General features: G+C 39.7%; 1 protein-coding gene across 1 annotated transcript; it reads left to right on the forward strand.

The window, feature by feature from the left end:
* Nucleotides 1–4,628: 4,628 nt before the first annotated feature.
* On the forward strand, nt 4,629–6,029 carry LOC140889406 (uncharacterized). The gene is made up of 2 exons (XM_073297120.1): nt 4,629–5,366; nt 5,580–6,029. Exons 1-2 carry the CDS (start codon nt 4,629–4,631, stop codon nt 6,027–6,029), a joined length of 1,188 nt encoding a protein of 395 aa, XP_073153221.1.
* Nucleotides 6,030–22,867: the final 16,838 nt, after the last annotated feature.

The following is a 22,867-nucleotide window of genomic DNA, read 5'->3' on the forward strand; positions in this document are numbered from 1 at the left end:
GCGCACATCCTCCGTGAAATATTTGGCGTAGAAGATACGCCTAAACTCCGCCCAAGTCAATGTAGGAAGATGTAATCCCCTGGGAGCATCCTCCCACCAAAGAGCTGCATCTCCCTTCATCATATAAGTCGCGCAGTTCACCCTGTCGGCGTCAGTAATCCACATGTATGCAAAGATGGACTCCAAAGAGCGAATCCACCCCACAGCCACCAATGGATCGGTGGTACCAGTGAACTCCTTCGGTCCCTTCTTCTGGAACCGCTCAGCAACGTCCTCCTCGTGGGACAGTCTAGGACGTGCAGCCTGCTAATCCAACAGAGTAGTAATCCCTGCCATCATATTAGCATTGGCCTGCTCCAATGCTGCAAGTGGGTTCTGCGGAGATGGAGGTGGAGGTGGAGATTCCCCACGTCTGTTCATAGGTCGCGGAGGCATTCTGCATCACCACATATTTCTTTACGTAAATCGCCATGCATAACTATGTGTTTTAACATTAATGCTAACTTAAATTCTTAAAAGTAAATCATGCTATAAACACTTAAAACTTACAGACCGGTAGCGTGGATTTCTGAGCTCGCATAGCAGTAATGACCCCTCCAAGGACTGTGCTTTGATACCAACTGAAACGACCCTAACTCTCTAAATATAAATAAATATGCGGAAAATATTTTTTTTTATTACTTACTAAGTAAAAATATGTACATACATGCCCATAAATATATGCACAGAATAAATAGATTTAAAAATAAATAACTTAAATAAAAATGCAACATTTAATAAATTAAATATCTGAGTCAAACATTTAATAAAATACTGACAAATAAAATATTGACATAAGCAAAATAAATAAAATTTGCATGCACTGAAAATATTTAAATAAAATGTATGACATGATAAAAATATTCATAACATAACGTAGACTCAGACAACGGTCACGGGGTTACTGCTTGTCCGCTCATAGGTCCTCGCCGCCGGTGGGTACTACATCCTCCTCTACGTACTCACATGTACCATATCAGTGTAGTGAGCCTAGAGGCCCAACATGCTAACATAACAAGGGTTTAAAATAATTTAAATTACTTTAATACTAATACATAACATATACATGAATGAGCATGCTTAAAATTATCATGAACATAACATAAACTTAAATTAAACTTGAATATCATAAAAATACATAAACATTGTTGAGCAAAGTATTTTCTAACATCGAAATGTCGTCTCCATAGTGTAACCATACATACATTAAATACTGATCAGCGTGGTAAACCAACGTACGTGGCGGTGACGAATCACCTGTTAAATTGGCAGTAAACTGTCCTTCAATAGTTCACATATGGGGACGAATCCCCCTTAAATTTTCACACTACTTCAACTTCCAACATAAAATTATTTTCTTTTGCTCAACCTTAAACATTAAATCATGCGTAAAAATTATTTCATGAATGCATGTACTTAAATAAAATGTGTGTCCTTCATATATATTTAATTTAATTTCATACTAACATATAAATATTAAAAATAACTTCCATGCATAAAAATAATTAAATATATATTCAGGACATATGCAATTTCTCATGGGTTGTACTGAACTGCTGGCCCTAACACTCAAGCCCAATTTCTTAAATTCTGGCCCATTAACACTGAGACTGACCCATTAACACATTTCTAAGCCCAATAAAAATTTTTTGGCCCAATAACACTCTATCCTGGCCCAATGGGCCCAAAAACCCAAAGACTGGCCCAATAACTTCCATGGGCCCCCAAGCCCATAAAAATCATTGGACTAACTTAATTAAATTTAAATAAGCCCAATAAAAAATAAATTCAACCCAAAAGAATTTAAATAGATCCCAATTAAATTTTGGGATTCAATTAGGCCCATTAAACACTTAAACTTAATAATTAACTTAAAAATAAAATACCCGAGTTCGACTAACTTAACCCGGACCCGGACCTAGCTAACTTAACGCACTTATTTCTAGACCCGACCCGGACCCATTATTCGACGCGGACCCACCCTGAAAACCCCAAAACCGTCGCCCCTCCCTTGTTTGTTCTCGGCCGCGAGCAGCAGCCACTCCTTGGATGCTGCCAGCCTGCTCCGGCCGCCCCTGGCCGGAGCACCGCCGCCCAGACTTAGCCCACGTCTGGGCGGTCCTAACCTAACCCAGGCCCTGACCCCATGCAGCCCCATGCATAGAGGCCGAACCCCCTTTCCCCAAACCCTAGTCTGCGCATCCATGGGAGCCGAACGTCCATGGCTGATTCTGGGCTCATTTGGCTCAAGCCACTCAAGCCACTCGAGCCTAGACCCACCTTAGACCTCTTACCAACCATAACCAGCAGCTAGAACAAGCCATGTCAAGGAAAAATCGTGAGATGAATGAACAACCGCATACACAAGCTTCAAACAACAAAACCGATCCTTAATTTGAAAATTTGAAGAAAAATCGATGCTACACCCAACATACATGATATAACTGATTTGCGTGAAAAAGTAGAAGAAAAACCATGCCTTTTACCGATGTTTGAAGAGAAAAAGGCGAAGGTGACGATTTCGGGACGACGGGACGATGAACAACTCGAAGCTTCGAAGAAATCTCGGCTATGGAACCCTTGGAGATTGCTATCTGATGCAGAAGATGAAGAAGAAGAAATGGGGGTGGCGGCTGATGTTTGGAGACGTGAGGTTTGGGGGTAGAATTAGGGTAATTAGAATAAAATAAGGTTTAGGATAATTAAAATATTAATAAGGGTTTTAAATATACAATATATATAACTTAAAAACTCTAAATAATATTTAAAATCTGATAACTTTAATAAAATTCCGAAATATATAATTAAGGGAATTTTAAAGATAGAAAAAAGTCATTATTTTGGCTTAATTTGGGTAAAAATGGACTCCTAAAATTATATAAAATTAAATACTGATAATTTTGAGGAAATAAAACTCAAAATAATATTTTTGGGCTCTAAAAATGCTCATGAAATAAATTGGATAGAAATTTGTCATCTCGTCTGTCCACGGTCTCATCTACGCGATAAAATAATTTAAATACTAAAAATCATAAAAATCTCAAATTATGGGTTAAATGCTTGAAAATAACTTAAAACATGCACAAATAATTCACATCATAATTTAACCCATAAATCTAAAATTTCAAATAAATAAAAATCCCTAATTATGCTTGCGAATTTACTTATTAAAAATACCGGGTGTTACACTGTTCCCTTGTCAGTCCATATTCCCAAGTCAGTCCAGATTACCCCGTCAGTCCATATTCCCCAGTCAGTCCATATTCCCCAGTCAGTCCATAGTACCCCGTCAGTCCAAATTCCCCAAGCAGTCCATAGTCCCCAGTATGCCCATATTCCTGAGGCTGGGTTTGACATTTGTCCAGGTTTTTCTTGGGATCAGCAAGTGGAGGAGTTAGAGGATCCCTCTTTTGTGGTTTGTGCGGAGGATCTGGGAACTCCGCATGGCGTCCAGGTTTCTGCTCCTATGGAAACTACTGTTTGTATTCAGAATCATAGCAGTCACTCAATTCCTTTGAATCCTGGGACTCCTGGGGAGAATTCCTCCTTATTCATTGAGGGGCTCATTTCTCAGCAGGGCCGTCTTTGTCAGGAATTTGGCCCGATGACTGAGGACTTCAGTGAGGATGATTCAGGATCATTTTATGGTACTAAATCGTGTGATGGGAGAAAGTTTGGGAGGGAAGATGTGTACAATGATTTGTCCAACCTGTCCTCCAAGAGAACTCTTTGCTCGGATACGAAGCATCTGCAGACTCGCCATGAGTCTCGAAAGAAGACGGGGCCTTACCCTGTTCGTTCCAAATGAATTGTCTCATATGGAACATCAGGGGAATCAGGAGCTCTGAGTCCCAAGAGAGGCTTCATGACTTGGTGAAGGAGAAGTGTATCAAGGTTTTGGCCATCTTGGAGCCGATGATTGCTCTTGATCAGTGTTACATGACGCACCGTCTTGGTTTTCAGAGAGTTCTATCAAATCTCTCTGGTCATATCTAGGTATTTTTGGATGTGGATGTGAAGGTCGAGTGTGTTTTTGATCACACTCAATTCCTCCATCTCCGTGTGTCGGCTCCCTTTCTGTCGGTTGATGTATTTTGTTCTTTTTTCTATGCCAAGTGTGACTACATTGGATGGCATGACTTGTGGGCTTCTTTGCTGCAGGTCAAGCCCGACAGTGGTCCTTGGCTTTTTGGGGGGGGGGGGGGGGATTTTAATGTCTTCAGGGATGCCTCTGAATGTCTTGGCTCATCTGGTGGGAGGCAGCTCCCCATGGATGAATTCAATAGTTCTGTTCTGGAGTCTGCCCTGGTTGATGCTGGTTTCGAGGGCTCTTCATTCACTTGGACGAATAAGACCATTTGAAGCATCTGGACAGGGTTTTTGTATCTGTGGATTGGGGTGATCATTTCAACTCTGTTAGGGTTGAACACCTCGGCCGCACTATATCGGACCATTGTCCCCTTTTGGTTTCTGCTCCTGTATTTACTAGGGGACCGAGTTCTTTTCGGTTCCAAAGTATGTGGATTCGTCATCCCGGGTTCCTTCAGACCGTCAGGCTGAATTGGAACATGCCCTGTCATCTGCACGAAATGCCAAAGCTTTTTGCAAAGCTGAAGAGTCTGAAAGGCCACCTTAAGTGGTGGAACCGGGATGTTTTTGGGAACATTTTTGATAAGATTACTGAGGCGGAGAGTTCTGTTAGACTTGCTAAGGCCGCATGTGAAGCGGACCCCTCGGAGCACAGCTGGACTCTTTTGTCCAAGTGCAATGAGGATCTGGCTAGAATCACTTCCATGGAGGCGGATTTTTGGAAGCAGAAAGCTGCTTGTAATTGGCTTGAGGATGGGGAGAGGAATACGAAGCTCTTCCACATTATGGTCAAGAAGAAGCGTGTAACTAACAAGATCTTCCACATTTGGGAGGATGGGACCTGCCTTACCTCCCCGGACCTTATCCAGCAGTCCGGGGCTGCCTACTTCCAGCGCCTCCTCACTAGGGATCCTTTTGTCCTGGATATCCCAGATTTTTCTGGTTTTTCCCTTGTGATCTCGGAGGCGGAGAAAATCTGCATTGCAGCCACCCCCACTTTGGAGGAGGTTCTCTCCATTGTTTTCTCCATCCCTAGGGATAGTGTGGCTGGCCCTGATGGGTACTCTTCCGTATTTTTTCAGCACTACTGGGATTTTGTGCAGCAAGATGGCATGGATGCTGTCCTTGACTTTTTTCAGGGTTCCCCTTTGCCCCAGGGCTTCACTGCCACCACAATCACTTTGGTCCCAAAGTTGAGGGTGCTCATGCTTGGACGGATTTCCGTCCCATCAGCTTGTGTAATATCATGAATAAGATCATCTCGAAGCTGTTGTACTCTCGACTGAGGTCATTGGTTGGCGGTCTTATTTATCAGAGTCAGAGTGGCTTCTCGCTCAGGAGCTCACTCACAGTTTCAATCTCCCTGCCCATGGTGAAAACGTCATCCTGAAGTTGGACATGGCTAAGGTCTATGACAGAGTCCAATGGTCTTTTCTCCTGGATTCTCTTAGGCAGTTCGGCTTCTCCGAGCAGGTTGTGAGGATGGTGCGGGCTTTCATTTCCTTTTGCAAGTTCTCGGTCAATGTCAATGGTACTCCCGCTGGTTTTTTTGGTTCTACGATGGGTTTGGGACAAGGGGATCCTTTGAACCCCTTCTCTTCATTATTGCGGCGGAGTACTTGTCTTGCGGTCTGGATCGGTTGTTCCTTCAGAACGCTGATCTGAGGTACCGCTCTGGGTGTGAAATGATGATCTCCCATCTGGCTTATGCTGATGATGTCATTATTTTTGCCAATGGGGGGTCTCGGGGTATGCAGCGCCTCAAAGATTTCTTGGCTCATTATGAGAACTGCTCGGGCCAGTTGGTAAATGTGGCCAAGACTGCCATGATATTCCCTCCGCATTGTACTGCTCGTCGCCGCTCTCATTTGCTGCGCATCACAGGGTTTGCGGAGGGCTGACCGTCTAAATTGGTGTGATTAAAAATCAACTAGCAAGCAAATCAGGTCAAGTACTAGAATAGTGGACTAAGGTACAGATGTCGAACCCACAAGAACTGTAAAATTATGACTACCAAAATGTACTTATTTTTACTTAATCTAGACTAATTAAAAAGCTGGATTCAGATTTTAAACTAATGAATTAAATTGAAAATTAACTAAAAACGCAGTAGAGAACTGGATTAATTCAAATAAAGGAAAGCTTCGATCGAGGACACACGTAGGTACCAGATAATTTAAGTAACAAACGATCTATTCAAGATTCAGATTTAATCATAATTCACGGGAATTCTCCTAATTTGTTCGAAGGACTATTTCTAGAACAATCAAATCTATTCAAATTTGACGGATTAATATTTCGTAATTCTAATCAAATTTAAATGCATGAAGAATGGTGAAAATTCAGTTGACACCTAAACCGCATATTGAAACCGAATTCTATTTCTAGTCAGTTTTACAATATGATAATTATCGAAGTGATCAAAATGAAAACCTCCTCCGTCGACTTGGAATCAATTAACATGCAAGCAAATAACTGGTCAAGAAATTTACAAGACAAAATAAATTCGATAATCAATAAACTAGAATCAATATCTGAAAATTTTAAATAAATAAACCAGTTTTATACAAAAATCTGTCTGGCCTAATCACGTGTCCTTGATCGAATAAAAGAAACTACTCACAATTCATAATTCAAAACCAAGTTTTAATCATGAATTGATAAAAGAAAAATAAAATAAAAATAATAACAAAGTCTCCCAAGCAGTGTCGTAGCCGCCCACTCTCTGTCTGCGTATGAAAATCTGGAACCCTTTCTCACGTTCTAATCTCTCTATTTATATGGGTTCAAAAAGCCCATAAAATAAAGCCCGTAAAATCAGAATTTTAAATTTTCGAAAATCTAATTATCTTCTGCTCCCGATGTCTCGCTCGAGTGAGCCCAATGTGCGCTCGAGCGAGAACCTCTCTGTTCCGAAGGATTTCTTTTCATGCCTCGCTCGCTCGAGCGAGCACAAAGCGCTCTCGAGCGAGCATGTTTCTGCCCGATAAATAACAAAGCACAGATCAACCATGCGCTATAGCGCCATTCTTTTGCGCGATTGCGCATGTGCCTTGTGCCAACACCTTGCGCGTTAGAGCTATGATAGGCGCACTTCCCATGCATTGTTCTTGGTTCTTGAAGCGCGATAGCGCTTGATTTCTTCTTCAAACCGCGCAACATCAATTCCCAATAGCGTAGCTTCAAACTCTTCTTCTGATCTTCTTTATTCATGCGCAGTAAACGAACATTGTTCCCGTCTCATTAGCGCTGCAGTAGAGAACTGGATTAATTCAAATAAAGGAAAGCTTCGATCGAGGACACACGTAGGTACCAGATAATTTAAGTAACAAACGATCTATTCAAGATTCAGATTTAATCATAATTCACGGGAATTCTCCTAATTTGTTCGAAGGACTATTTCTAGAACAATCAAATCTATTCAAATTTGACGGATTAATATTTCGTAATTCTAATCAAATTTAAATGCATGAAGAATGGTGAAAATTCAGTTGACACCTAAACCGCATATTGAAACCGAATTCTATTTCTAGTCAGTTTTACAATATGATAATTATCGAAGTGATCAAAATGAAAACCTCCTCCGTCGACTTGGAATCAATTAACATGCAAGCAAATAACTGGTCAAGAAATTTACAAGACAAAATAAATTCGATAATCAATAAACTAGAATCAATATCTGAAAATTTTAAATAAATAAACCAGTTTTATACAAAAATCTGTCTGGCCTAATCACGTGTCCTTGATCGAATAAAAGAAACTACTCACAATTCATAATTCAAAACCAAGTTTTAATCATGAATTGATAAAAGAAAAATAAAATAAAAATAATAACAAAGTCTCCCAAGCAGTGTCGTAGCCGCCCACTCTCTGTCTGCGTATGAAAATCTGGAACCCTTTCTCACGTTCTAATCTCTCTATTTATATGGGTTCAAAAAGCCCATAAAATAAAGCCCGTAAAATCAGAATTTTAAATTTTCGAAAATCTAATTATCTTCTGCTCCCGATGTCTCGCTCGAGTGAGCCCAATGTGCGCTCGAGCGAGAACCTCTCTGTTCCGAAGGATTTCTTTTCATGCCTCGCTCGCTCGAGCGAGCACAAAGCGCTCTCGAGCGAGCATGTTTCTGCCCGATAAATAACAAAGCACAGATCAACCATGCGCTATAGCGCCATTCTTTTGCGCGATTGCGCATGTGCCTTGTGCCAACACCTTGCGCGTTAGAGCTATGATAGGCGCACTTCCCATGCATTGTTCTTGGTTCTTGAAGCGCGATAGCGCTTGATTTCTTCTTCAAACCGCGCAACATCAATTCCCAATAGCGTAGCTTCAAACTCTTCTTCTGATCTTCTTTATTCATGCGCAGTAAACGAACATTGTTCCCGTCTCATTAGCGCTGCTCTTGACTTCTTCTGCACGGTTCTTGAGCGCTGATGACTCCAACCATGCTTGATAGCCTTCTCGTTAGCGCCTATTTGTGCACTGATTTCCTGCGCCCTTCACCATCTTCCCATGCCTATCACGCAAGGATCTCTTCAACAGCGCATGATCACCATCCTTCTTCATGCCGCAGTAGCTATGCTCTGAAAGAGTGGGTGCCCGGTTAGCCAACTTGTGGCTAAGGGCTTTTATGACTCTATGTATAAACAATCTTTGTTTAATATAATTTACATTCATTAATGGCATTTTCTTTGTCTTTCTTCATATTGTCATATTGTGATATACTATTGTTGTTTTGATAAAGACCTTGAATATACTATAGTGTAAGTAAGATGAGATAGTGAATAAAGAGAGATCACTATTATGAAACACATCTTATTGTCACTGTATATTCTAAACAGTTCCTAGTCAATTGAGCCGTCCGCTAATAAGGATAAGGATCGCTCGAGATTGAGACTAGCATTTGTGATGCCAAGTACCACGTTTCATTGGTAATGGACATGGAGATGTTCAAAGCATGCAAATGGATATTCATATAATGAATGATCGAACTACCCTATTCGGACTTTCCAAGTGGTTATTATTATTTGAGGGGATAAGTCCGCGGTTTTGGTTGTACACCATTAGTCCTTACTACTTGAAACATCATTGAGATTCTATATGCTAGTACTGTACTTTGACTCGTTTACCGACTCCATTGGGGTCATCAGGTGTCGAGATTGGGTACAGTTACGACACATATAGGAGTCAATGCTTTGTTGTCAATGATTCACCACATACTTGCGAGTGTGGATATCCTATGCGATCTGAGGAGATATTAGTGTGACAAATCTCTGGCCAGAGTACATGATGTGTTTTAGGTTACTCGGTTTTCCTAGTAACACATGCGATGTCACTATTTTATCTCCAAGATGTAAGGCATAGTTATCGAATCTCGAACGACTCTCGATGCACCAATGGTTGTTGATTCGATCGGGATATATGGATGAAGGGACCGTACTGTACGCTAACCAAAATCTACTGGTTCTTGCAGGCACTATCAGTGATACCTAGGGAATCATGGGGCGATGTTGCTAGGCGCTCTTACCATGATTCGTTGAGCAAGTCGGAAATTGTTGTTCCGAGTCACAAGGAGTTGTGAGCCCACGGCTAGCTGTATCCCTGAACCATTGAGGGTCACACAAGTAATGGAATACTAAACCCCATTGAGATAGTTAAATTTAAAGAGTTAAATTTAATGAAAGAGAAGTTGGACTTCTCAAATAAAAGGAGTGGAATTTCCTAAAATGACATAGGGATGGACATTTTTGGAAATCACTGAATTCGGATTCAGAAAAATTATGTTGACTTGAAAAGATGCAGAAATGGTTTCTGTGCACATTGGTAAAATCAGTTTATCAATCGGAGTCACGATGAATTTTATATTAATTTCTATAATAACAGGCTTGCCTTGTTGGACTTAAGTTATGGATTGTGGGCCCTAAGCAGTTAGAGTCCTAATACAATTATAACTTAATCTAGTCTAGAAATTATCTATAAATACATGTGTAGTGTTCGAAAATCATAAGCTTTCAGTCTTGCAATTTTCGAATTACACACATATATTTTGAAGAGGAGTTTTCGAAAATCCTCTGCTCCTTTTTGAGATAATTCAGTCTGTAATTTTTGTGAAAAATTACATTCTGAATTGACAGATCAAATCTATTTATTCTCTTCGATAAACATCTGATTGATCGTGATAGTCATCGGTTCCCGGGATTTACAAGAAGAGCAGATTAAATTCTGTTGGAGTCCATAATCAAGCCTTTGCTTGAATAGGTAAAATATTTAATTATTTATATATTTTACTTGCAACAATTTTAATCATTAGGATTTGATACCCACGATATGGAATCGTTCCATATCGAAAAAAATAAAATTTTTAAACTTCCGCTGCTCCGGGTATCACATCCGTGTGATCAGAGAACGCATGTTCCAACAGTGGTATCAGAGACAGGTCGTAAACTTTGATCAAACGATTAAAATTAATCGATTTTACAAAAATTTTTAGCCTCGGTTTTTGAAACAAAACGAAAAATTTTTAAAATTAAATTTGAAAGGAAACAAGGCAATCGGGCAGCGACGAGCTGCCCACCTCCACATGGGCAGCCCTGTCCCACGTGGAGGCGAGGCTGCCCGGGAATGTCCCGGGCAGTCCGTAAATTTTAAAATTTGATTTTTTGGAATTTTTGAAATTTTTGTTTTTGGTCCGATCAAATATTTTTTTTGATTGGTCCACGAGGCATCGGATCAAATTGTTTGAGTCCAAAATTTTTAAAATTGATTTTTGGATAAATTTGAATTTTTGGAAAATTTACAAATTTTATCGGTTAAATTAGATTTTATAAAATTAATTATTTTGGTACAATTGATGATAAGATATGATCTTATGAAAGGATAAGATAAAATTTGATTTTATATTTTTTAATTATGATGTCATTGCATGTTATCCAATTATTTAATTATTGAATTAATTATTGGATAAAAGGATGATCGATTGCCATGACCAATTTGGTAGGTGTATGTTAGGTTATTTACATTTGGTTTTATTGTTGTTGGGTTTTATTAATGGGCTTGGTTTATTGCCCAATTTGAATTGTCATTTGTAATAAAAAATGGGTCTGGTTTATGGACCGTTCCCACCCTTAAATATGTATCCCCTACTTGTCAACGAAATTTATTGTAAATTTATTAGACTTAGTGGGAGATAAAGATTTGAAGACAAAGGTGGGCCCATCAGACAATAAAGACCGAAGAAATGTAAATTGGAAGCTCAATGTAATAGGATTGCATTGCATACTTGCATATCACCTAGGATTGGACTTAGACTCGTGATTGGCAACCACGGGTCAATTAGCGATTGGGATCGATCATCCTCTAAATAATATATGATATTATTGTTGTATGCATGTTTAGACTAATTTGTATGAATCCCGCAAGCATAGAAATATTGCATGATGAGACAATTTTCAAAATTAAAAATCGCTCATTTTAAATATGATTTAAAATTGATATCAAGATAAACAAAAGAGAATTTAAATATTGTTTAAATGTTACTACCTTCCATCAACGATCAAAGTATGAGATGCTACCCGCGGGCATGGTCCGGCTCATATTATTGAGGGGACCCGTTTTTCGGAAAGCTGTACATTGGATCGACACATGTTGTAAGTTGGGTGGAACTCCCATGGGATTGGCTCATATTATTGGGGATCCACATGGCGACCGTCCATCACAACTTAATATTGATGGGTCATCTTGACATGTCACATTAAACGGCGTCATATTATTGGGCCCTTATTGGACATGAGCTAAAAACATGGGGGTTGCTTTGGAAGCAATTGGGCTCTACCTTTTGAAAATTATGGTTGGCTGATATTATTCGGGACTATAGTTTGTCAATTGGACTCCATGTTCCCACTAAGGAAACAAGTTTCCCGTTTTCATTAGAGGGTAATGAAATTGTTAAAATAGTGGGAGTGAAATTCATAAAATTAAATCTCGCCATATTTTATGTCTTAGTAAATTAATTAAACAATCACTGATTATTGTCTGTTTCTTTTCAGTATTTCATTACAATGAATTCGCGAAATCCATTATACTCAATTCTCGAACAAAACAAATTGATTGGCGCAAACTATACGGAATGGTTCCATAAATTAAATAATGTTCTAAACTCGGAGAAAATTTTCTACGTGTTAGAAAAGAATCCTCCAAAGGAAGCACCGGCTAACATAAGTCCGGAAGAATTGGCAAAACTTGATCAATGGTGGGACCATGATATCAAGGACAAATGCTATATGCAAGCTTCAATGTCTAATGAACTCCAGTGGCGATTTGAGGATGCCGTGAATGCTGCTGACATACACATGCACCTCAAGGAACTTTTTGGAGCTCAGTCAAGGTCGGAGAGGTATGCCACCATCAAAGAGCTCATGACATGCCGCATGCGAGATGGGACTTCGGTCCGTGAGCATGGGGTACACATGATTGGACTCATTGAAAAATTGGTAACACTCGATTTGACTTTGGAGCATGAACTAAACGCGGACTTGTTACTTCTTTCTCTTCCTTCGTCGTTTGACGGATTTGTGGTGAACTTCAATATGAACAAGATAGAGGCCACCCTTGAAGAGATGGTCAATATGCTTGTGTCTTATGAGGCCACATTAAAGAAGGATAAGCCGGTACTCTTGGTTGGATCCTCTTCTTACGCCAAGAAGGGGCCAAGTGGAAAGGGTAAGAAACGTTCTGCCCCACCCAAGAAAAATTTACCACAGAAGAAGGGCAAGACAAAAGCTTCAAACGTGAACATATCTGGAGATGTTTGCCATCACTGCAAGAAACCCGGTCATTGGAAACGTAACTGCAAGGAATACCTCGAGCGGTTGCGAACTGCAAAGGGTATGTTTTACATTGAAATAAATGTTTCACTTAATACTACTTCTTGGGTATTGGATACCGGATGTGGATCTCACATTTGCAATGATTTGCAGGTGATGACAAGAAGTCATAAGATTAGGATGGGTGAGACCCAGCTGAGGCTCGGAAATGGTTCCAGAGTTGAAGCCAAAGCAGTGGGAGACGTTTATTTAGTTTTGTAGAACAATTTTAAGTTATTATTGAGAGATGTTTTATTTGTGCGAGATTTAGTTAAAAACATTATTTCTGTTTCTAGGCTTCATAGAGATGGTTTATCTTGTAATTTTATAAATGGGATTTGCAATATTTACAAGAATTAATGTTTGATTGAAAATGGACAACTTGAAAACGATCTATATAACTTAAAATTAAAAGACGTTCCAATTAATTATGTTGATAAACCGGTAACAACAAATAAAAGCAAAAATGATAGTCAAAACCCGGCAAACCTTTGGCATGCTAGGCTAGGTCATATTTCCTCAAGGAGGATGAACAAGCTAGTGGGAGAGGGCATGTTTGATATGTCTGATATTAACTCTCTACCTATTTGTGAGTCCTGCCTAAAAGGAAAAATGACTAAATCTTCTTTCAAAGGGAAGCCTGAGCGTAGTCAAAACCTGTTGGATTTGATCCATACAGATTTTTTTGGACCATTTAGTATCGGTACTAAATTTGGTCACACCTACTTCATTACCTTTACTGAAGATTATTCTAGGTATGGGTATTTATATTTAATGAAATATAAGTCTAAATCATTTGAAAATTTCAAAGAATTCAAGGCTAAAGTAGAAAACAAACAAGGTAGAAGTATTAAAGCACTTCGATCGGATCGAGGTGGAGAATACTTAAGTACCGAGTTTTTGAGCTATCTAAAAGAGAATGGGATTCTCTCTCAGTGGACTCCTCCTATGACACCTCAGCTGAATGGTGTCTCGGAGCGTCGCAATCGAACTTTGTTGGACATGGTTCGATCTATGATGAGCTTCACTGAGCTCCCACCTTCGTTTTGGGGCTATGCGCTTGAAACAGCAGTATTGTTGTTGAACAATGTCCATACTAAAGCAGTAGATAAAACTCCATACGAGTTATGGAATGGAAATGCTCCTAAGTATTCGTAATTAAGGATTTGGGGATGTCCTTCTTACGTGAAGCAGACAGTGGGAAATAAGTTGGATAGTCGATCCACCTTATGTTATTTTGTAGGATATCCGAAGAATTCAATCGGATATTATTTCTATCATCCTTATGAAACAATAGTGTTTGTTTCGAGGAATACCACCTTTATGGAGAAGGAGTTCTTATTAGATAAGAAAGGCAAGATGATGGAACTCGAAGAAATTCGAGAAGAACCCGAGATACAAAATAACAACCACACACCTCAAGAACCTTCAACGAACACGCCTACATCTAGGAGATCCGAGAGGACTTCTAGAACTCCTATTCGATATGGTCTTCTTCTTGAAGGGGGTCAAAGTGAACTCGACATTGGATGTGATCCAAGAAACTTCAAGGAAGCAATTTCTGATGCGGATTCGAATTTATGGCTTGATGCTATGCAGTCGGAAATAAACTCGATGCATACAAACCAAGTTTGGTCTTTAGTAGATCCTCCCGATGGAATTGTTCCAATAGGGTGTAAATGGATCTACAAGAGAAAACTTGGGTCTGATGGCAAGGTACTAACCTACAAGGCATGATTGGTAGCAAAAGGTTATACTCAAAGACAAGGAGTTGACTATGATGAAACCTTTTCACCACTCGCAATGTTCAAGTTCATAAGAATCCTTATTGCCATAGCAGCATGGTATGACTATGAGATATGGCAAATGGATGTGAAGACTGCATTTCTTAATGGAAACATTAAGGAAGAAATCTATATGATGCAGCCCGAGGGATTCACATCCATGGGAAGCGAGCATAAGGTATGCAAGCTTCAGAGATCAATTTATGATCTCAAACAAGCATCAAGAAGTTGGAATCAGAAATTTGATGAAACAATAAAGGACTTTGGTTTCATCAAAAATTCGGAGGAACCGTGCATGTACAAGAAAGTAGTTAAGGATGCAGTGATGTTCTTAGTGCTTTATGTTGATGACATCGTACTCATTGGGAATGACGTAGGGATGTTGCAGTCAACAAAGATATGGTTATCAGGTAGATTCTCGATGAAGGATTTGGGTGAGGCCTCCTATATTCTAGGGATACAGATTTATAGAGATAGATCTAAGAGAATGATAGGACTCACTCAAACTACCTACATCGACACCATATTGAAAAGGTTTTCTATGGATGAGTCCAAGAGAGGACATCTACCTATGTGTCATGGAGTTTCTCTATCCAAGTCTATGTGTCCCAAGACTGACGAAGAGATAGAGAAAATGACACACATACCATATGCGTCAGCCATAGGTAGTATTATGTATGGGATGATATCTACCAGACCAGATGTAGCCTTTGCTCTGAGTGTCACGAGCAGATATCAGGCCAACCCCGGTCAAATGCATTGGAAAGCCGTGAAGGATATTCTTAAGTAATTGAGAAGGACTAAGAATATATTCATGGTTTATGGAGGAAGAGAATTGAAATTGGAAGGCTATACCGACTCTAGCTTCCAAAGCGACAGGATGACTCAAAGTCAACCTCTGGATTTGTATTCATGCTCAATGGCGGTGCTGTCTCTTGGAAGAGTTCCAAGTAGGACACCACAACAGATTCCACCACTGAGGCAGAATACATTGCAGCATCAGTTGCTGCTAAAGAGGTTGTTTGGATGAGGAATTTCGTCCAAGAGTTGGGCATAATTCCTGAAGCTGTTGGTCCAGTTCCAGTGTACTGCGACAACACTGGTGCCTTGCTCAGGCAAAGGAAACAAGGTCTCATCAAAGATCCAAACACGTACTGAGGAAATACCACATCATCCGGGAGATTGTGGAAAGAGGAGACATCACTGTCGAGAGAGTGGCCTCTACAGACGATATCGCTGATCCACTTACTAAGCCCTTGCCAGGACCATTGTTTGACAAACATCGCGAAGCAATGGGATTGTGTAGTATAACTAGTTGGCTTTAGTGCAAGTGGGAGATTGAAAGAGTGGGTGCCCGGTTAGCCAACTTGTGGCTAAGGGCTTTTATGACTCTATGTATAAACAATCTTTGTTTAATATAATTTACATTCATTAATGGCATTTTCTTTGCCTTTCTTCATATTGTTATATTGTGATATACTATTGTTGTTTTGATAAAGACCTTGAATATACTATAGTGTAAGTAAGATGAGATAGTGAATAAAGAGAGATCACTATTATGAAACACATCTTATAGTCACTGTATATTCTAAACAATTCCTAGTCAATTGAGTCATCCGCTAATAAGGATAAGGATCGCTCGAGATTGAGACTAGCATTTGTGATGCCAAGTACCACGTTTCATTGGTAATGGACATGGAGATGTTCAAAGCATGCAAATGGATATTCATATGATGAATGATCCAACTACCCTATTTGGAATTTCCAAGTGGTTATTATTATTTGAGTGGATAAGTCCGCAGTTTTGGTTGTACACCATTAGTCCTTACTACTTGAAACATCATTGAGACTCTATATTCTAGTACTGTACTTTGACTTGTTTACCGACTCCATTGGGGTCATCAGGTGTCGGGATTGGGTACAGTTACGACACATATAGGAGTCAATGCTTTGTTGTCAAGGATTCACCACATACTTGCGAGTGTGGATATCCTATGCGATCTGAGGAGATATTAGTGTGACAAATCTCTGGCCAGAGTACATGATGTGTTTTAGGTTACTCGGTTTTCCTAGTAACACATGCGATGTAACTATTTGATCTCCAAGAGGTAATTGTTGGAAACCGGTGCTCAGATCAATCAAAATTGATATTCGGTGCAGCGGAAGTTTTAAAATTTTATATGGAACGATTCCATATCATGGGTATCAAAACTTTACGATTGAATTGTGTGTGTAAAAATTAAATAAAAATTAAATTTTTACCTTGAAATCTCGAAACGAGATTATGGACACCAACAGATTAAACTGCTCTTTTTGTATATCCTAGGAACTGATGAACGAACAATTCTTCAATCAGGTCCACGAACAGAAGTTTAATCCCTCTGATAGACTGCACTAGAAAGTCTATCAGAAGTTTCTTCAAAGAGATAGAACAGATATGATCTGCTAATTCAGACTGCAAATTCGAAATTCGCAGACTGAAAATTCTCTAAGACAGAGAGAGGGGGGCGGCCGAAATTCCTAGACTAGAGGCTAGGGTTTTCGAAAATTTGAGTGTAAATTGTGTGTAATTTCTGTACTGCAATAACTTATTTATAATGTGGGCTGCTAACAGCTTAGGGCCCATTAATCATAAGTTCAAGCCTGACAAGCAAAGCCCGCATGTTCAGAAATTAATATAAAATTCATCGTGACTCAGATTGATAAACCAATTTCACCAATGTGCACAGAAACCATTTCTGCATCTTTTAAAGTCAAGATAAATTTTCAGAATCCGAATTCAGTGGTTTCCAAAAATGTCCATCACTATGTCATTTTAGGAAATCTTACTCCCTCTACTCTTAAATAAGGAGTCCCACTTCTTTATTCACTAAATTTAACTCTTTAAATTTAATTATCTCAACGGGGACTAAAAATCCATTACTTGTGTGACCCTCAATGGTTCAGGGATACAGCTAGCCATGGGCTCACAACTCCTTGTGACTCGGAACAACAATTTCCGACTTGCCCATCGAATCATGGTAAGAGCGCCTAGCAACATCGCCCCATGATTCCCTAGGTATCACTGATAGTGCCTGCAAGAACCAATAGATTTTGGTTAGCGTACAGTACGGTCCCTTCATCCATATATCCCGATCGAATCAACAACTATTGGTAAATCGAGAGTCGTTCGAGATTCGATAACTATGCAATGCATCTTGAAGATCAAATAGTGACATCGCATGTGCTACTAAGAAACCATTTCTTAAAACACATCATGTACTCTGGCCAGAGATTCGTCACACTAATATCTCCTCAGATTGCATAGGATATCCACACTTGCAAGTATGTGGTGAATCCTTGACAACAAAGCATCGACTCCTATATGTGTCGTAACTGTACCCAATCCCGACACCTGATGACCCCAATAGAGTCGGTAAGAGAGTCAAAGTACAGTACTAGCCTATAGAGTCTCAATGATGTTTCAAGTAGTAAGGACTAATGGTGTACAACCAAAACCGCGGACTTTATCCACTCGATAAGTGATAACCACTTGGAAAGTCCGGATAGGGTAGTTCGATCATTCATCGTATGAATATCTATTTGCATGCTTTGAACATCTCTATGTTCCATACCAATGAAACGTGGTACTCGGCATCGCAAATGCTAGTCTCAATCTCGAGCGATCCTTATCCTTATTAACAGATGTCTCAATCGACTAGGAACTGTTTAGAATATACAGTGACTATAAGATGTGTTTCATGATAGCCATCCCCATGTGCCACCACATCTTACATACACTATAGTATATTCAAGGTCTTCATCTAAACATCTTATAGTATGTCACAACATAATAATATGATAAAAGATAAAGTAAATGTCATTATAAAAGTGTAAATTATATTAAACAAAAGATTTTTTATACATAGAGTCATAAAAGCCCTTAGCCACAAGTTGGCTCACCGGGCACCCATTCTTTCAATCTCCCACTTGCCCTAAAGCCAACTAGTCATACTACGTAGTCCCATTGCTTCGCGATGTTTGTCAAATAATGGTCCTGGAAAGGGCTTAGTAAGTGGATCAGCGATATTGTCAGTAGAGGCCACTTTCTTGACAGTGATGTCTCCTCTTTCCATGATCTCCCGGATGATGTGGTATTTCCTCAGTACGTGTTTGGATCTTGGATGAGACCTTGGTTCCTTTGCCTGAGCAACGGCACCCGTGTTGTCACAGTACACCGGGACTGGACCAACAGCTTCAGGAATGACGCCCAACTCTTGGACGAAATTCCTCATCCAAACGGCCTCTTTAGCAGCAGCTGATGCCGCAATGTATTCTGCCTCAGTGGTGGAATCCGCTGTGGTGTCCTGCTTGGAACTCTTCCAAGAGACAGCACCGCCATTGAGCATGAACACAAATCCAGAGGTTGACTTTGAGTCATCCACGTCACTTTGGAAGCTAGAGTCGGTGTAGCCTTCCAATATCAATTCTCTTCCTCCATATACCATGAACATATTCTTAGTCCTTCGTAAGTACTTAAGAATGTCCTTCACGGCTTTCCAATGCATTTGACCGGGATTGTCTTGATATCTGCTCGTGACACTCAGAGCAAATGCTACATCCGATCTGGTAGATATCATCCCATACATGATACTACATATGGCTGACGCATATGGTACATGTGTCATTTTCTCTATCTCTTCATCAGTCTTGGGACACATGGACTTGGATAGAGAAGCTCCATGACACATAGGTAGATGTCCTCTCTTGGACCCATCCATTGAAAACCTTTTCAATATGGTTTCGATGTAAGTTGATTGAGTGAGTCCTATCATTCTTTTAGATCTATCTCTATAGATCTGTATCCCTAGAATATAGGATGCCTCACCCAAATCCTTCATCGAGAATCTATCTGATAACCATATCTTTGTTGACTGCAACATCCCTACGTCATTTCCAATGAGTAGGATGTCATCAACATAAAGTACTAAGAATGTTACCGCATCCTTAACTACTTTCTTGTACATGCATGGTTCCTCCGGGTTCTTGATGAAACCAAAATCCTTTATTGTTTCATCAAATTTCTGGTTCCAACTTCTTGATGCTTGTTTGAGACCATAGATTGATCTCTGAAGCTTGCATACCTTATGCTCGCTTCCCATGGATGTGTATCCCTCAGGCTGCGTCATATAGATCTCTTCCTTAATGTTTCCATTAAGAAATGCAGTCTTTACATCCATTTGCCATATCTCATAGTCATACCATGCTGCTATGGCAATAAGGATTCTTATGGACTTGAACATTGCGGCTGGTGAAAAGGTTTCATCATAGTCAACTCCTTGTCTTTGAGTATAACCTTTTGCCACCAATCGTGCCTTCTAGGTCAATACCTTACCATCAGGCCCAAGCTTTCTCTTGTAGATCCATTTACACCCTATTGGAACAATTCCATCGGGAGGATCTACTAAAGACCAAACTTGGTTTGTATGCATCGAATCTATTTCCGACTGCATAGCTTCAAGCCATAAATTTGAATCCGCATCAGAAATTGCTTCCTTGAAGTTTCTTGGATCACATCCAACGTCGGGTTCATCTTGATCCCCTTCAAGAAGAAGACCATATCGAATAGGAGGTCTAGAAGTCCTCTCGGATCTTCTAGTAATAGGCGTGTCCTCTGAAGATTCTTGAGGTATGGGATCATTATTTTGTATTTCGGGTTCTTCTCGAATTTCTTCGAGTTCCATCATCTCGCCTTTCTTATCCAATAAGAACTCTTTCTCCAAGAAGGTGGCATTCCTTAAAACAAACACTTTTGTTTCAGTAGGATGATAGAAATAATATCCGATTGAATTTTTCGGATACCCTACAAAATAACATAAGGTGGATCGACTATCCAACTTATCTCCCACTGTCTGCTTCACGTAAGCAGGACATCCCCAAATCCTCAAGTACGAATACTTAGGAGCTTTGCCATTCCATAACTCGTATGGTGTTTTGTTCACTGCTTTAGTGTGAAAGTTGTTCAACAACAATACCGCCGTTTCAAGAGCATAGCCCCAAAACAAAGGTGGGAGCTCAGTGAAGCTCATCAAGGATCGAACCATGTCCAACAAAGTTCGATTACGACGCTCCGATACACCATTCAGCTGAGGTGTCATAGGATGAGTCCACTGAGAGAGAATCCCATTCTCTTTTAGATAGCTCAAAAACTCGGTACTCAAGTATTCTCCACCTCGATCCGATCGAAGTGCTTTAATACTTTTACCTAGCTTGTTTTATACTTCAGCCTTGAATTCTTTGAACTTTTCAAATGCTTCAGACTTATATTTCATTAAATATAAATACCCATATCTTGAATAATCATCAGTAAAGGTAATGAAGTAGGTGTGACCAAATTTTGTACCAATACTAAATGGTCCGCAAACATCCGTATGGATCAAATCCAATATACTTTGACTACGCTCAGGTTTTCCTTTGAAAGGAAATTTAGTCATTTTTCCTTTCAGGCAGGACTCACAAGTAGATAGAGAGTTAATATCAGACATATCAAACATGCCCTCTCCCACTAGCTTGCTCATCCTCCTTGATGAAATATAACCTAGCCTAGCATGCCAAAGGTTTGCCTGGTTTTGATTATCGATCTTCCTTTTGTTCGTTGTTACCGGTTTATCAACATAATTTATTGGAACGTCTTTTAATTTTAAGTTATATAGATCGTTTTCAAGTTATCCATTTCCAATCAAACATTAATTCTTGTAAATATTGCAAATCCCATTCACAAAATTGCAAGAAAAACCATCTCTATCAAGCATAGAAACAGAAATAATGTTTTTAATCAAGTTTGGAACAAATAAAACATCTCTCAAAAGTAACTTAAAATCGTTCTGCAAAATTAAATAAACGTCTCCCACAGCTTTGGCTTCAACTCTAGAACCATTTCCGAGCCTCAGCTGGGTCTCACCCATTCTAAGCTTGCAACTTCTTGTCATCACCTGCAAATCATTGCAAATGTGAGATCCACATCCGGTATCCAATACCCAAGAAGTAGTATTAAGTGAAACATTTATTTCAATATAAAACATACCCTTCGTAGTTCGCAACTGCTCTAGATATTCCTTGCAGTTACGTTTCCAATGACCGGGTTTCTTGCAGTGATGGCAAACATCCTTGGACTTTTCCATGTTTGAAGCCTTTGTCTTGTTCTTCTTCTCGGGTCCGGTTTTCTTGGATGGGGCAGAAAGTTTCTTACCCTTTGTACTTGGCCCCTTCTTAGCAGAAAAAGAGGAGCCCACCAAGAGAACCGGTTTATCCTTCTTTAAAGTGGCTTCATAAGTTACAAGCATATTGACCATCTCTTCAAGGGAGGCCTCTATCTTGTTCATATTGAAATTCACCACAAAACCGTCAAACGATGAAGGAAGAGAGAGAAGTAATAAGTCCACATTGAGTTCATGCTCCAATACCAAATCAAGCGTTACCAACTTCTGAATGAGCCAAATCACGCGTACCCCATGATCACGGACCGAAGTCCCTTCACGCATGCGACACGTCATTAACTCTTTTACAGTAGCGAACCTTTTAGCTCTCGATTGAGCCCCAAAAAGTTCCTTGAGTTGTACGTGAATGTCAGCAGCATTCACGGTATCCTCAAATTGCCTCTGGAGTTCATCAGACATCGAAGCTTGCATATAGCATTTGGCCTTGATATCATGGTCCCACCATTTATCAAGTTTGGCCAACTCTTCTGGACTTATATCAGCTGGTGTTTCCTTCGGAGGAGATTTTTCTAACACGTAGAACATCTTCTCCGAGGTCAAGACAATCTTCAACTTACGGAACCATTCCGTATAGTTTGCGCCAGTCAGTTTAGTTTGTTCGAGAATAGAGAATAGTGGATTGCGCGAATTCATCTTAATGAAATACTGAAAAGAAACAGACAATAATCAGTGACTGTTTAATTAATTTACTAAGACATAAAATAGGCGAAATTTATTTTATGAATCTCACTCCCACTATTTTAACGATTTCACTACCCTCTAGTGAAAACGAGAAACATTTTCTTTAGTGGGAACATGGAGTCCAATTGACAAACTATAGTCCCGAATAATATCAGCCAA

The sequence above is a fragment of the Henckelia pumila genome, chromosome 3 (genome assembly GCF_033568475.1).
Source record: "Henckelia pumila isolate YLH828 chromosome 3, ASM3356847v2, whole genome shotgun sequence".
Classification (NCBI taxonomy): Eukaryota; Viridiplantae; Streptophyta; class Magnoliopsida; order Lamiales; family Gesneriaceae; genus Henckelia; species Henckelia pumila.